Source organism: Tamandua tetradactyla, chromosome 11 (genome assembly GCF_023851605.1).
Source record: "Tamandua tetradactyla isolate mTamTet1 chromosome 11, mTamTet1.pri, whole genome shotgun sequence".
NCBI lineage: Eukaryota > Metazoa > Chordata > Mammalia > Pilosa > Myrmecophagidae > Tamandua > Tamandua tetradactyla.
Window position 1 is genome coordinate 91,549,551 of NC_135337.1, and position 15,441 is coordinate 91,564,991.

General features: G+C 46.7%; 1 protein-coding gene across 2 annotated transcripts in view; it reads left to right on the top strand.

The window, feature by feature from the left end:
* The first annotated feature begins 7,863 nt into the window (after window positions 1–7,863).
* Window positions 7,864–15,441, top strand: part of DNMT1 (DNA methyltransferase 1) — a 44,302-nt gene continuing 36,724 nt past the window's right edge. The window contains exon 1 of one of the 2 annotated variants that reach the window (XM_077121865.1): window positions 7,864–8,038. In XM_077121865.1, the coding sequence (XP_076977980.1) occupies window positions 7,959–8,038 (80 nt within the window). In that variant the 5' untranslated portion in view covers window positions 7,864–7,958. Of the gene's footprint in view, window positions 8,039–8,242; window positions 8,587–15,441 lie in introns of those variants that run through there. The other variant, XM_077121866.1, reaches the window with a different exon arrangement.

The following is a 15,441-nucleotide window of genomic DNA, read 5'->3' on the forward strand; positions in this document are numbered from 1 at the left end:
AGGCGACTGTACCACTTTGCCCACAGGAGACTTCTCATCTTGTCAACCCTTAATGTCTTTTTTAATTTTAGCCATCTCTGGGGGGTGGGGGGAGAAGGGTGTGTGGGTGGGATAAGAGGTTGTATCGCTTTGAGGTTTTATTCAGCATTTCCCTGCTTACTAAGGAAGTTGAGCAGCTTTTCATATGAGTAATGGCCATTTGACTATGCTCTTCTGGGTAGCACCCATTCAACTCTTTTGTCCCTTTAATTAAAAGGTGTTGCCCATCTTTTCTTATTAAGTAAAGCTCTGTTTGTATCGTTGATCCAAACCCTTTGTCAGACACATGCCTACAGCTTGCCTCTTAGTGATATCTTTTGACGGCTATTCTTCGTTTTTTATGGAGTCTAGCTCATTTTCCTTTCTGATTAATATGTCCTGGGTTCTGTTAAAGAAACATTTGGCTGCCCCAAGGCCAAAAATATGTTCTACACTGATGTTTTGTTTACTCTCTTTTTTTTTCTTTTTAGTACATTTTCTTTAAAAGTTTTTTTTGCCTTTGTTTTCCCATTTAGACCCGTGAGGCGTCAGGAATTTAGTTTTGCATATGGCGTGAGGTAGAGATTAAGGTTCTCTTGCTTCCCTTTGGCTATCCAATGGACCCAGGACCCATGTACTGAAAAGCCCACTCTTTCCCTGCTCTGTGCCAGTCGTGTTTTGTTTGACATAAATAGCAGGGCCACATGGTCAACCATGGCACAAGGGCAAAAAGATATCCAGAAAAATTCCTATTCCTGCCCATATCCCCCCACCCTGCCAGTTAACGTTTCTTATCCCTGGAAGGTATGGGTTTCTTATTTCTCTCCCAAGATTGCTGTGAAAATGAATAAGTATACATCATTTTCTAATTTTTTTTACATAAATGGTAGAACATCATGCATTTTGTTCTACATGTCCATTCTGATAAACATGCTTAGCAAATTAGGAATAAATGGGACTTTCTTAATGCAAAAAAAGAATATCTACCAAAAAAAAAGCCAAACTTACAGTGAACATCCTACTAAATGGTGAGATACTGAAATCTTTCTCCCTAAGAGAGAACAAAACTACTTATATACAAGAAAAAGAAAAGGCATAAAGATTAGAAAAGACGAAACATAACTGCCATTTTTTTCATAGCTGAAGATTGTGTCACCATATGAAATTATGTGTAAGATATTCGGTGGAAAAATGTTCTTTTTTTTTTGTGACTGTGGGGTCTGTCACCATATGAACAGGACATAATTTCTTTAGCTGTCCCCCATCCCCGAAGGATAAGCAGTTTCTTCCTTGTTTTTTGCTACAAACAAGGACACAGTGAATTGTTATGTCTACTTCTCATTTTGCACATGTGTGACTGTATCTTAGAAGAAATTCCTGCAAGTAGAATAGTTAAATGAGGGTCTGTGCATTAGTTGGATGTATGTTTGTACGTATGTCTGTAGTTTGTACGGATATTTGCAAGCTGAGCATGTAATATGGGAGAAGAAGCATCAGAACTGTGACAAGACTTTTCTACTGAGTGCCAGCTACATCCCAGGTCCTTTGCTAAGCATGGGGTATAGGTGGGGGTGCAACTGACATAAAACTGTCACCCCGAAATATGTGATCACTAGCTGAGATAAAGACTCTGAAAGAAAGGGCTGTGTTTTGAAGAGACCATGTAACAAAGAGGCCTGAGAGGGCTGGGGGAGGCCAGATGGGGCTCCTTGAAGGAGATGACATTGTAGCCACAGTGGAAGAGTGGGAAGGGATGATCCCAGCAGGAGGGGGCAGCATTTGAAATGACAGTGTGAGGGTTGCAGAAAGTGTAGAGACCTTGCAATAGCTATCGATGGCTGTGTAACAAATAGCCCCAAAGTTCAGTGGCTTCAAACAATGAAGCCCATGTATTATCTCTTATGGGTTTTGAGAGTTGAGAATCTGGGAGAGGTTCAATTATGCAATTCCAGCCAAGGTTGCAGTCAGATACTGGCTGGGGCTGCAGTCATCTGAAGACTTGAGTGGGGTTGGAGTTGCTGTCACCTGGCCAACAAACTGGCTCCTCTTCCTGTAGACCTTCCCATGGGGCTGCTTGAGCATCCTCACATCCTGGGGACTGGCTTATCCTAAAACAAGTGATACAAGGGAACAAAATGGGGTGGAAATACATTTATGGTCTAGCCTCGAAAGTGGGTAACAATGCATTTTATGATCTAGCCTTGGAAGCAACACATCTTCTCTTGGCCATACAGACCAGTCCTGATTCAATGTGGGAGAGACATCTACAGGGCATGAATACAAGAGGTGAGGGTTTGGTGGGACACTCTTGGAGGCTGGCAGGCAGGAAAGAGCTGGGAGTGTCTGGGATATGAAAACAGCACAATGTGGCTAGACTGGAGTTTGGGAGGGAGTGAGGGAGTGAGTGGCAAGAGCTGAGGTTGCCTCTTGGCTGCCAGGAGGGGCTGGCTTTACCCTGAGGACAAAGATGGCAGGGTCAGCTTTGTGTTCCAGAGAGTTCCTTCCCGCTGCAGTGTGGAGAAGAGACTGGACGAGGCCCAGGTGGCAGTCTAGGAAGGACGAGAGGATGGCCTGGGCCTGGCCGGGATGGATCAGTTACTGATTCCAGGGCTGAATTGAACGAAAAACCTACAGGGTTTAGTGGCAAGTCTCCTGTGATCCCAAACCCAGCCGCTAGCCTGCTGGAGGGCCATGCAAGGAGCAGGCGGCTCCCCCGTCACCCCAGCTCACTCTAAAGAACTTGGGTTTCCCCAGATCAGATCAGATTTCTGGCTTGGATGAGTTGAAAGGCCTGCTGTGGTGGTCTCCCTGCCCCCCACGCCCCATCCTCGCCATATCCCGGGAAGAGTGGCCAAATGTCCCTGTTGACCTTTGAGTAGCGCTGCTGCCGCCGCCGCCGCCACCGCTCAGGGCCTCTCCTGGGCCTGGCACCCACCCAGAGGTCACTGGCCATGACTAATTCCCCAGCATGTGGGGTGACTCAGCTCCGGCCTCCCAGTGGCTGGGGACACGTGGTCATCCCTCCACCGGCTCTCGCGTTTCAGGCTGTCTTGGACCTCGGCAGACCGGGCACACAGGCCCTCGGTCCCCTGTCCCGGCCTCCGGGCCGCGCGGCCCTCCAGGCGGAGGCCGGCACGCGTCTGGGAAGCGGGCAGCTCGGGCCTGCACGAGCCCATCTCGGGTGGGGTTTGGGAACATTTGCTTTCGGAGACTAAGTGGGGGCGGAGGTGGGGTGCATGTCCACAAGAGCTGGATTCTGGTTTATTCTGGAAGTTTTGAGTCGCTTCTCCTAAAGGATGAGCCTGTTTCTAGAAGGTGGGAGGATGGGGATTGGGGGGGAGGGGACGCTCCTCCCCTGGAGGGTGATCCAGCCCCAGGGATTCTGGAGGATCCGTGGATCCCTCGGGTACCTTCCCTGCACCATCTCCCCTGTCTTGGTGCAAAGCAGGTGTGGGGGCTGGAGACAAACCGGGTTTGCCACCTGATCTGACTCTGGTCTCCGGCTTCCCTCTTTGTAGAAGGGAGCCCCATTCTTTGGGGGAAGAAAGCAGCTTTAGCACTTACTCATATTCAGTGTCTTCACTCTGCACCGGGCACCATTCATGTGCTACCCCCACCCCCCTGCATCCTATATGTTAACTCCACAGATACCTGCCTTCCCGCTGTGTGAGCCCTGGAGCCATTTAGCCAGGAACAAGGCAGATGAATCCTCTGGAGCTCATACTGTACGGCCCACAGGCACAACTTTATTTTATTTATTTTTGGGTGCATGGTCTGGGAATCGAATCTGGGCCTCCCACGTGGAAGGCAAGCATTCTACCACTGAAATTTTTTTTTTAATTTAAGAGAACAAACAATACGCTTTAGAGCCACCCAAAATGGATATCTTAGCTTAACCATAGGCATATTTAAATAAAGTATCCATGTAATCATTGTAAAACCTGTGTTTGCACAGTAAGTTTCATGAACTGATTTAAAATGAAGGCAACAGAGGAAAAAAATCTACAAATTCAGATAGCAAAGTTCTTATTTTCTGAATATTGAACACTAACTTAAATAGCATTTGATCAGCTGTCAAAACTGAATGCTCTCAAAATATCGAGTAGAAAGTTCTTACAAATATCTTCATTGCTATAGTCATGACCTATGTTACTAAACAATTTTCTCGATTTCAGGAAAATACGAAGATACAAATATTTTTACAATTAACATGAAAATCTTAACCACCTAAACTGGATATCTTAGTTAGCTTATTCATAAGCGTATTAAAAAAAAATCTAAGCAATCATAGTAAAGCCTGTTTGTACAATATGTTTCATAAGCCAATTTAAAATTAAAGCAAGCAAGGAAAAAAATCTGTGGATATTAGATTGCTATCTAGTTTCTTAAATTCTAAATATTAAACCCCCTATCTTAAATGCCATTTGATTAACTATCAAAGGGGTGCATCTTTTTGTTAATAAAAGTTTACTGCACTGCAGCCGTGGCTATGGTTTAGAACTGTCTATGGTGATTTTTTTAATTTTAATTTTTTATTTTCTCATTTAACTTTTTTATGGTGACTTTTGCGCTCTAAGGGCAGGAGCGAGACCATGTGGCCTGTGAAGCCAACTATTTTACTCTCTGGGCCTTTAAGGAAAAAGGTTGCTGACCCCTGCTCTAAGAGACCACAAGAGACAGTAAATAAGAGAATCTCTGATGATGATCAATGTGACGAAAAAAAGAGGGGAATGGAGCTGCTTTTGGGTGGCCAGAGGAGACCCTGGGTGGAGTTGGGTGGATCTCCCAGGAGACTGGTCTAGGAGGAGGGGGCAGCATAGGTTAAGCCTGTGATGCACGCAAGAGCTTGAAAGAGTAAAAGGGGGCCAAGTAAGCTGAGCTCAGTGAAGGGGGGAGGAGACCCTGTAAATGGAATAAAATACTTGGATTTCATTTCAAGGGCAATAGGAAGTTTTGGAAGATTTTACAGGAGAATGACATGTTCCAATTATTTTTATTCTTTTTTTAAAGCTCTCTGGTTGCACTGTGGAGAAGGGACTTTCCGGGACAGCTTGGAGCTGAGGAGGAAGCTGCTAGAATAGTCCAGGTAAATGAGGATGGCAGGCTGGGCTGGGGTGGCAGCAGAGGTGGTAAGGAGAAGGACTTGGGTTGCATTGCAGAGAAAAAACCAACAAGAGTAGCTCATTCTGTGAGGGCTGGCTTAGTTTGCTGGGGCTGCTGCGACAAATACAACACACTGGTTGGTTGGCTTAAAAACAGGGATTTATTGTCTCATGTTTTTTTTGAGGCTAGGAGTCCACAAACTGAAGTCTCGAGGCTGCACTTCTTCCTGGAGTCTGTAGTGTTCAGGTGGTAGCTTGCCACAATCCTTGGGGTTCCTTGGCATGCATTTCTGCCTCCGTCACATGGTCATCTGCTCATTTTCTGGCTTCCTCTGACTTCTGGCTTCTACTGACTGCCTACATCCAAATTGCCTCTGTTTGTAAGCCTCCAGTATATGGATTAAGACCACCCTGATTTAATTTGGCCTTAGCTGTGAAAAGGATGTTTGCAATTTGCAAATGAGTCCAAATCTTAACTAATAATACACCTTCAAAGGTCCTGTTTACAAAAAAAAACCAAACACATGGGGATGTGGATTGGGACTTGAACCTATCTTTTGTGGGGGAGGTGAGTGATTCAATCCCCAATGCACGGGGAGGAGAGAATTTAAAGATGGTGCCTGGCTTTTTGGCGTGAGCAGCTCGGGAGAAGACCACTGAGTTGGAAGTCGAGCTTTGACACGAACTTGCCATGGGCCCTTGGGCAAATCTTTTTTTTATGTCCCTGAGCCCTTGTCCCATCTGTAAAATGGGTCAAGTCATCCCTTCCTCACAAGGCTGGCAAAGGACCCAATAAATGCAGCTGTTCTCTCTGTCAAGTTGAGGCCCCTGAAATACAGGTCTGCTAGTCTGTTCCCCACCCGGCTTAGAGGCCTGGATGCTGGGTTCCAGCAGGACTGTGGGGCCTGAGCCTCACTCTGGCAACACTGTCTTCTACCTGCCATCCTGTCTGCCCTGCTACCTCCTTCATCTAGTTCTCCCAGTGCTGTCCTTTTAGCCTCCCAGGGGTCAGATGGCTGACCAACCCTGGGGTCACTGTTTTGCACTCAAGCTCTGGGTTCAGAGTTCCTTTTACTTACTGAATTTATGATCTTGGGTCCTCAGTTCTAGACCATGGGAAATGGGGTCCTAATATCTCCCTTTAGGGTTTGTTAAGGATTAAATTATATAACTCCTAATCAGTCTGGTATAGAATAGTACATAAATGCTGGTTACCTATAAAATTAATAACTATTAATTATACTCTTAGTATTATTATTCCGTCTTCTTGGATCTTGCCATGCATAGAATCTATAGCAACCAGAGGGCTTGAGGTCCACTTCTGGCCAGGCACGCTTCTCCTTCCCAGCTGCTAGGGTGCCTACAGTGTGTGTGCGCACGCGCGCGCGCATGTGTGCACACAAACACATTCACTTGTTAAATACCAAGAAAATGAAAAATTATACCACAATTTTAAAATTTTTTTATTAATGAAACCAATCAACATACACATGAACCTATTCTTAATGTATGAACATTCCATACTTGGTGTGCAATCAATGGCTCACAATATCATCACGGTTGTATATTCATCACCATGATCATTTCTCAGAACATTTACATCACTCCAGAAAAAGAAATAAAAAGTAAAAAGAAAAAACTCATATATACCATACCCCTTATCTCTCCCTTTTATTGACCACTAGTATTTCCCTCTACCTAATTTATTTTAACATTTGTTTCCCCCTATTTATTTATTTTTAATCCATATGTTTTACTCATCTGTCCATACGTATATAAAAGGAGCATCAGAACAAGGTTTTCACAATCACACAGTCTCTTTGCAAAAGCTATTATCACTGTGCAATCATCTTAAGAAACATGGCTACTGGAACACAGCTCTACAGTTTCAGGCACTTCTCTCTAGCTTCTCAGACACACCTTAATCTAAAAAGGTGATATCTATATAATGTGTAAGAATAACCTCCAGGATAACCTCTGGACTCTGTTTGGAATCTCTTAGCCATTGACACTTCATTTTGTCTCATTTCGCGCTCCCCCCTTTCAGTCCAGAAGGTTTTCTCAATCCCTTGGTGCCGAGTCCCAGCTCATTCTAGGATTTCTATCCCACATTCCCAGGAAGGTCCACACCCCTGGGAGTCATGTCCCACGTAGAGAGGGGGAGGGCAGTGAGTTTGCTTGTGTGTTGGCTGAGAGAGAGAGAGAGAGAGAGACAGACAGACCACATCTGAGCAATAGAAGAGTATACCAGAATTGTTAAGTTGACTTGGTTCTTTTTTAAAAAACAGGCTGTGGACGTGATCTCGCCCTCCCAGCACTACCAGGGTCCTTGGCGCCAGCTACATGTTCTGTGTATCCTACAGATTTTCTGGAGTAGGTGCTATTTAGCCCCGTTTTACAGGTGAGGAAACAGACTCAGTCCAAGTGACCCACCGCTCAAGGTCGCCTAGTGAGGAAAGAGATGGGGTTGAAAGCGAGGACTTTAACTCAAGGGCCTGCACGCTGGCTCGTAACCCCCTGAGGCTGCTCGCTACTTTATCCTCAGAAAGCCCGAAAGAATGAATGAATGAAAGTCTTGGGTAGGGCGCTCCCACCCGTTGCCAACGACGGAGCTTGGGCAGGCCCACTGCCCCGTGTAGGGGTGCGCGCCCGTCTCGCACATGCGCGGTGCCTGTGCACGGCTTTTCCGCCCGTACGTGGTACGGCCTCTCCGTATGGTACGTCCCGCTTTCCCCCTTGGGCAGGCCGGGGTGGTACACGCCGTCTCCCCTCGCCGCCCCTCCCAGTCGGTTTCCGCGCGAAAAGCCGGGGCCACCCGCCCGCGCTGCAGCCTCCGAGATGCCCGCCCGAACCGCCCCGGCTCGTGTGCCCACGCTGGCCTCCCCGGCCGTCTCACTGCCCGATGATGTCCGCAGGCGGTAAGTGTCGTGGGAGACTGCGTCCTCGGGGGCGGCCGGGGTGGGAGAGGTACGGCGCTGGAGGGGGGGTCGCTTCCCCTCGGGCCGGCTCGCGGCCGCCGCTGACAGGCGGACGCGCATGCGCGGGATGGCGCGGCGGGCGGCGGTTGGCGCGGTCAGGGTGGTACTTCCGGTCGCGCGTGCCCCTGGCCATTTGGCGCCAAAATGGGCTGTGGCCCCTCACGGCGCGCTGGCGGCTAGAAACGTGGGGTCTCTTTAGACATCCCCCCCCGCCCCGCAAAACGGAGCAAAACTGGGGGCTCACCTCGGGGGGTCTCCTTTTGCTGAGCAGCGGTGTTAGGCAGGGAGCGGCCCCCCCAGACCTCTGGACGCCCCTCAGCCCCGGCACTCTGGCCTCCACTTCCGGTGCCCAGTTGGGCCGGGGTCCGGCCGACCCGGTTCTCCGTGATTCGCACTGGGGAGACCCTTCGATTCCCCGCGCTGTGCATCCGGATGGCGGCCTCCAGAGACCGACGTCGCCGGTCGAGGCCCGGGCGAGGCCGGCTTAGGTTCGCGAGCCCGAGCCTTTCATGGGGGCTCTGTTCATTCCCTCGGGCTGTGCGGGTGTCGTCCGCCTCCTACCCGGCAGCGCAGGACCGGGACCGCGGAGCAGCTGGATAACGCGGACTGGTCCTTTCTAGGAAATCTGCTTGCCTGGGAGCCCTGGGCATCCAGGAAGCCTCGCTAAGCCAGAGGTGGCTGCAGTTTGCAGGGTGGCATCTAAAACAGGCCCCTTCCTGCCTGAGTTGGGTCCCCGGTGGACAGGGGTCGGTGGAAAGAGCATTTGGCCTCAGCCTCTTGTTTGTGGAGGGCATATCAAATTCACTCTTGGGAACCCCATTCCCGGGGCTGAAGGCTTCCACGCCAGATTTGTGAACCCAGCTTTGCCATTTCTCCTTTTCCCTGTGCTTATTTCCCACCCCATCCCCCAAGTCTAGTCCGTATTGTGGGGCCAGACCAATTCTGATTGGGGCTTTTGGAGGTGAGAGGTGTGTGTGTGTATGTGTTTAGGGGCCCTGGGGCTTCTGTACCAGTCATTTAAAGCTCAGCCCACTTTTTAACCACGGTTAGAGGGGATTTGTCTTGTCTGTTGCAGGAAATCAGGCTTCCCATCCTTCCCCAAGATATCCTGTTACTTAAAATGGAAATGAAATGATGAAAGTATCTACCTTCACAATGTGAGACCCACTAAATGAAATTTGGGCCCTGCCTTATTTTCCTTGATGATAACCCTCTCTCCACTGGCTTGCCTGTGACCTTGGGCAAATGTATGCTGCCTCTGCATCTGTAGAGTAGAATTAATAGTGTCGGCTTTAAGTGACATTATCGGTGCATAAAGGCATTAACATTGTTTTCACCTAATTTGCCTTACTTTTTTCAGTTCTGCTAATCAGTTACAAATTTCATGAAGTACTTTACTTTATCTCATTTAATCCTCAAGATCTTAAAAGCGGGTTTCTCAGGAATTTGCTATTAAGAAGCAGAGATTTGTGCTTAAGTCTGCAACTTGCCATAGCCTTTTTCCTTTGCCAAGTGGTTGCCAATGGCCCACTGACTCAGGGGGCTCTGTGGCCTGGTTGAGTGCTTTGTTTGAAATAAAACACCTATGGATGAGTCTAAACACTCACCAGTGCACCCCAGGTTCCATATAACTTTGGACTAGAATTGCCGCCTCTTGGTATGAAGTGATGACACCCACATTAGATCAAGTGATAGTCACTGAAATTATTAGCTTATGTGAACTTCTTAACAGCTTTTTGTTTACATTTTGAAGTATCTCACGGTACAAAAAAATAGACACATAAACATGACATTCAACAGTCCCTTAAACTTAGATTTTGTAAATGAATGTAAATTTTTTTTTTTTTTTGCATGGGCAGGCACTGGGAATGGAACCCGGGTCTCAGGCATAGCAGGCGAGAATTCTGCCACTGAGCCACTGTCACACTGCCCTCAAAGTACATTTTAACAAGCAGTTATAGAACAGATTTCAGGGTTTGTTATGGGTTACTATTCTACTATTTCAGATTTTACCTTCTAGCTGCTCCGAAACACTAGAGGCCAAAAGAAATATCAGTATTGTGATTCAGCAGTTATACTCATTTGTTAAATCCTTTTTTTTTGGTTATAACTCCTCCTTCTCCTTTGATCCTTCTCCCAGTCTATAGGGATGTTTGGGCTATGCCCATTCTGACTTTTTCATGTTGATTAGGGCTGTTAACAATAAGGGATAGGGGGTTGTAATTAGTTGATAATCTTGGAGAGGCTAGTGCCTCTGGGTTTCAGGACTTATCTGGCCCAAGAACCCTCTGAAAGTTATAGGTTTCGGGAAAATGAAGTTAGTGCATGAAACTTTTATAGTGTCTCAGAGTCCTAGGTGTTCTTAAGAGTTAACAGTAATGATGTTGGTTGGGGTTGGCAAACCATAGGAATTAGCAGTGTTTAGCTGAAGTTTGCATAAGAGTAGCCTCCAGAGTAGCTTCTGGACTCTGTTTGATCTCTCAGCCGCTGATACCTTATTTGTTATACTTCTTTTCCCCCTTTTGGTCAGGAAGGTATTGTCCATCTCACGGTGTGAGAGCAGACTCATCCCTAGGGGTCAGGCAGCTTCCTTTTTAAACTCCTTTTTAACTTCCTTTTTTAACTTGTAGTTCCATTAGATATCTAATGATACTAGAAAGTATTTCCAATATTTGTATTTCTAAACTTTTTGAAGTATAATATACCCAAGTCTTCTAAAATCATGCCTTTCAGGGCAAGCCACATTTTTCCCTGTGATTTTTCTTACTCTGCTCAAGCCACCATCACTTGTACCGAAATAGTGATAGTTTCCCACTTGTCTTCCTGAGTCAGATCTGTTTTCTAGAGTGGAAACTGTAGTCCTTAAAACCTAGGTTAGATCCAGTGGTTTTCCTGCCCCCCCCCGCCCCCCCATTGCGCACATGGTGTGAAGTCCAGAATCACCGTCTGCTTGCCTGCCTCATCCTGCGCTCTCTTCCCCAGCCACACAGGCCAGGCCACCTTTTAGCTTCTCAGCCTCTGACCCTGGCACAGGGAACGCCATGAGGCTGGCCTCCGCCTATCCCTTTCCCTCCCTCCGAAGGGTGTGGGATTCTGTCAGCATACCCAGCATGCTGCTTTTGCAGCCCTGAAGTTGATGATATTTCCAGGATTGTTGTCAGACCATGTTTACCTTTTTCCTCATATCTGCAGCTTACTTCACAGTAGGCTCTTAAACATTTGCATGTCAGACTTTCCCCTTTAAGGAAGCCTGGATTTATACCTTAATTGTGGTACCCTTCTTAGCTCAACTCTGATTAGCCTTTGCAATTATAGCTTTCTTCGCTCTGTGATTAGATTAAGATGGGTCTTGAAATTCTTAACTCTAGGTCCATGGCCCCTGCTGGGTAGGTTCAGGATAGGACTTAACCAGCTTGACATTTCCGGTTCTGTTCCCCTGTGGTAGGATTCTAGAGGTAGATGAGGTAGGCTCCTTGGCCTCCCGCTTACGAGCTGTGTGACCAAGTTATCTACTCTCTTGGTACCTTGGTGTCTTCTGTGAAATGGATCTAGAGCTGCCTAGGCACAGAAGGCTGAACTGATGGGTGAAAAGACATTAGAACAACTCCCACAAAGTTGCCTTTATCGTGGGTTCTCACATGGGCACCTGTGCGTTCCATTTCCATCAGGGCAGCATTTAAAGTACTAATGTGTAAATGGGAAACTGAGGCAGATACTACTGTGGCATTGTATGCTGTGTGGAAGTGAGGTAACTGTCTGCTTAGCATCCTCATCTCTTTGTCTTGCTCCTTGTCTAATGGTCTGGACTCGCTGTTTCTGCTGTTGCCTTAACTTTTGTGCCACGCGTCCAGTTCTGCTGTGTGTGTGTGTGTGTGTGTGTGTGTGTGCTGACAAACACACGACATGGAATTTCCCATTCTGGCTCCCTGCAACCACACCATACAGTGGTGTCAGCGCACATACAATCTGTACTACCGTCACCACCATCTCATTACTAAAACTTTTTCAGTTCTCTTCTTGATTGGAAATTTTTCTCTTAAGAGTTGAAGTGGCTTTCTATCCTCTTTCATCTAGCTATCTCACTTCTTAATTTGCTGTGTCCTTGACTTTTGTAATGCTGTTTGCAGGGGGCTTCTTTCTTCCACGATTCCCCCCACCCTGCTTTCCTTTCTTTTCTTCCTGGACCCTTATCTCTTCCTAGGGCTTCTGCTTGGCATTTGGAATGCACTTGGCAATGGCCACCTCCGGTTTTGATGCCTCTCCTGAGAGCTGGTCTTACTTTCTACCTGCCAAAAAGTCCTTCTACTTCACAGTAGATGGCTATTGTGAACCAACACGTCACTCCTGAAACTCTGGGCCTACTTATTCACTTTTCTCCCCACTAAAAAGTCTGGAGTTTCTGAGGCTGTACTCATTTTCTATTGCTGCCATAACAAATTACTATAGACTAAGTGGCTTAAATAAAACAACATAAGTTTGTTATCTTATAGTTCTGTAGGTCAGAAGTCAAGTATAGAGCTTGCTGGGTTAAAACCAAGGAGTCGGCAGGCCTCATTCCTTTCTGGAGCTCTAGGGGAGAATCTGTGTCCTGCTTGTTTGAGTTGTTGGCAGAATTCAGTTCTTTGTGATTGTGGGACTGAGGTCCTGTTTTCTTGCTGGCTGTGAAGTGGGGCTCACGCCCAACTTTTAGAGGCTGTTATCCCTTGTCTTGTGACCTTCATCCTGTGTTTTCAGAGCCAGCAGTGGCCGGTCGAGTCCCCATGCCGCATCTGTCTTCCACTCTGGTCTTTAGTTGCATCTCTCTAAGGGAAACTGGGAAGCTTCTCTTTAAAGGATTCCAGTGGTTAGATCAGGCCCACCCCACATAATGCAGGGTAATCTCCCTATCTCAGGGGCTATAAACTTGATCTCATCTGCAGAGTCCCTGCTGCATGTAAGGTAATATGTTCATACGTTCTGGGGGTTAAAGCATGGGAGCCTTTGGAGGTGCTACTCTGCCATCCGCAGATCCTAGTCTGGCTAGCCTTCCCCCACCTGCCATGCGGCCAGTCTCAAGAGGTAGGGCCAACAGCTTGGTAACTCCTCTTGCATGGTCTCTACTCCTGCTGCAACCATATTTCAGACCAGCATCTCTAGCTCAGGGATGTTAGAGCATTCTAACATTGTTTAATCTCTTCCTAGCCAGTCTGTACTGTATATTTCTGCCAGATGAATTTTCCTGAAGTGTGCTCTGATAGCACGTGCACCGCCTTACTGTGACTCCTTTATGGTTTGCTATCTATAGAACAGAACTGATGAGTTCTAGTCTGACATTCCTGACCCCTTCCGACTGGCACCCATGCCTCCTCATGTGGACTCGCCTTTCCTGCCCCGTGCTGTGGCCCTGTTGGGGCAGCTCCTGCTGCTGGTTTACACAGAGCCCTCCACTGTTGGGGGCCCCCCTTCCAGATGCCGCTTAGCCCCTTCCTTTTCAGAATCCTTCAGCTTTTAACTCTATCTGCCTCATTTCTTCATGGTTATTTATATTTATGTAATTATCTCCCTTATAAGAAGAATCTCTGAGGGAAACAATGAGGAATGAATCATGGTTTCTCAGGCTGGAGAGGGTCCAAGGTGGTTTTCTCTCTTTTATAACATGGCTGCTGTCCTCCCTTGAGTACCCTGCTAGGTCCTTTGCTTTTCTAATCTTCCTGCTTATGGACGTAAAGCAGATTTAAGGTGTGTTCTCCTGGATCTGCTGGGGAAGGGACAGACTCTCAAGTTAAGGCCGAAAGGAGCGTGAGGAGGGGAGGCTCACTGCGGGGCAGCCTCCTTCCTGCCGGCTTGTCTGACTCTTCTTTGCCTGCTCCAGTCTTCTGTTCTGCAGCCAGGCCGATTAAATCCCCTTTTCACTGAGCAAGGCATTCTAGATCTTCTGGAGATTTCTTTGTTTTGCTCTTTGCCAGGCTAAATGTCCTAGTTCATAGGGCGGGCTGGAAGAACTCAGACTCACTCATCTGCCTTGTGTGCAGATGTAGGAGTCATCAGCATTCTGAAAAGGGCGCCTTGCTAGGCTCCGTAGTCAGTTGAGATTTGTCCTTGATGCCTGAAGTGACATCAGGTTCAGGGGACTGTCCAACTCGTTAATCAGGCTGTGTCCTGGGTTCTGTGACTGTCCTCGTTGAACTCTTCCAAGACCTGCGTTACTGTAGTGGAATGAATTTTGTCTGGAATGAATTTTGCTCCTGGAAATCTTGATTTTATTCTTTTTCTTTTGTTTTTATTCTTATCTTGGTAACTTATACACAACGTGATATTTCCCATTTTAACCACTTTCAAGGCTACCTCTTAGTGGTGTGGGTTGCTCACCGTGCTGTGCTGCCACACCATCGCTGTACTTGTTAAGCATTAACCCGTTTCCTCCCTACCTCCCCCTGTGGCACCCTGTGCTTTGCTCTCTTTCTCCATGAACTTGTACGTTCTGACTGTTTCATTTCATCTTACAATGTTTGTCCTTTAGTGTCTGGCCTATTTCACTCAATATGATGTCTTCACGGTCCATCCATTCACCCATGTTATCACAGGTGTCCGACCTTCATGCCTTTCTGTGGGTGAATATATCCCGTCCCATATATTTCATTTGGTTTATCTGCTCATCTGTTGATGGACACTTGGATGGTTTCTACGTTTTGGCTATTGGAAATCATGTGCTGTGAACACTGGTATACAGATATCTTTCCAAGTTCCTGCTTCCAGTTCTTTGGGTATATACCTAGAGGAGGGGTTGTCAGGTTGTATATGGTAATTGTGTACTTAACCTTCTTAGGAGCCCCCAGACTTTTCCCCAGCAGCTGCACCATGTTATATTCCCACCAGCAGTGAGAGTGCAAGGGTTCCAGTGTCTCCATATCTTCACCAGCACTTGTTTTCTGTTTTTTTAATAGTAGTCATCCTAGTGGGCATGAAGTAATATCTCATTGTAGTTTTGATTTGCATTTCCCTGATGACTAATGATGTGCTGAATATCTTTACATGTGCTTATTGACCATTTGTGTATTATTTTTTGGAAAAATGTTCACATCCTTGGTTTATTTTTAAAATTGGGTTGTTTGTCTTTTTGTTGTTAAGCTTAATTTTCTCCCATTTCGTGGGCTTTTTCTTAACAATGTCCTTTGAATAAATGTTTAATTTTGATGATGTCCAGTTTATCTCCTATTTTTTGTTGTTGTTGTTGCTTGAGCTTTTGGTGTAAAGTCTAAAACTCTATCACCTAATGGAAGGTCTTGAAAATATTGGGTTTTTTTTTTCTAGGAGTTTTAGAATTTTAGTTCTTTAGGTCTTTGGTCCATATCAAGTTAATTTTT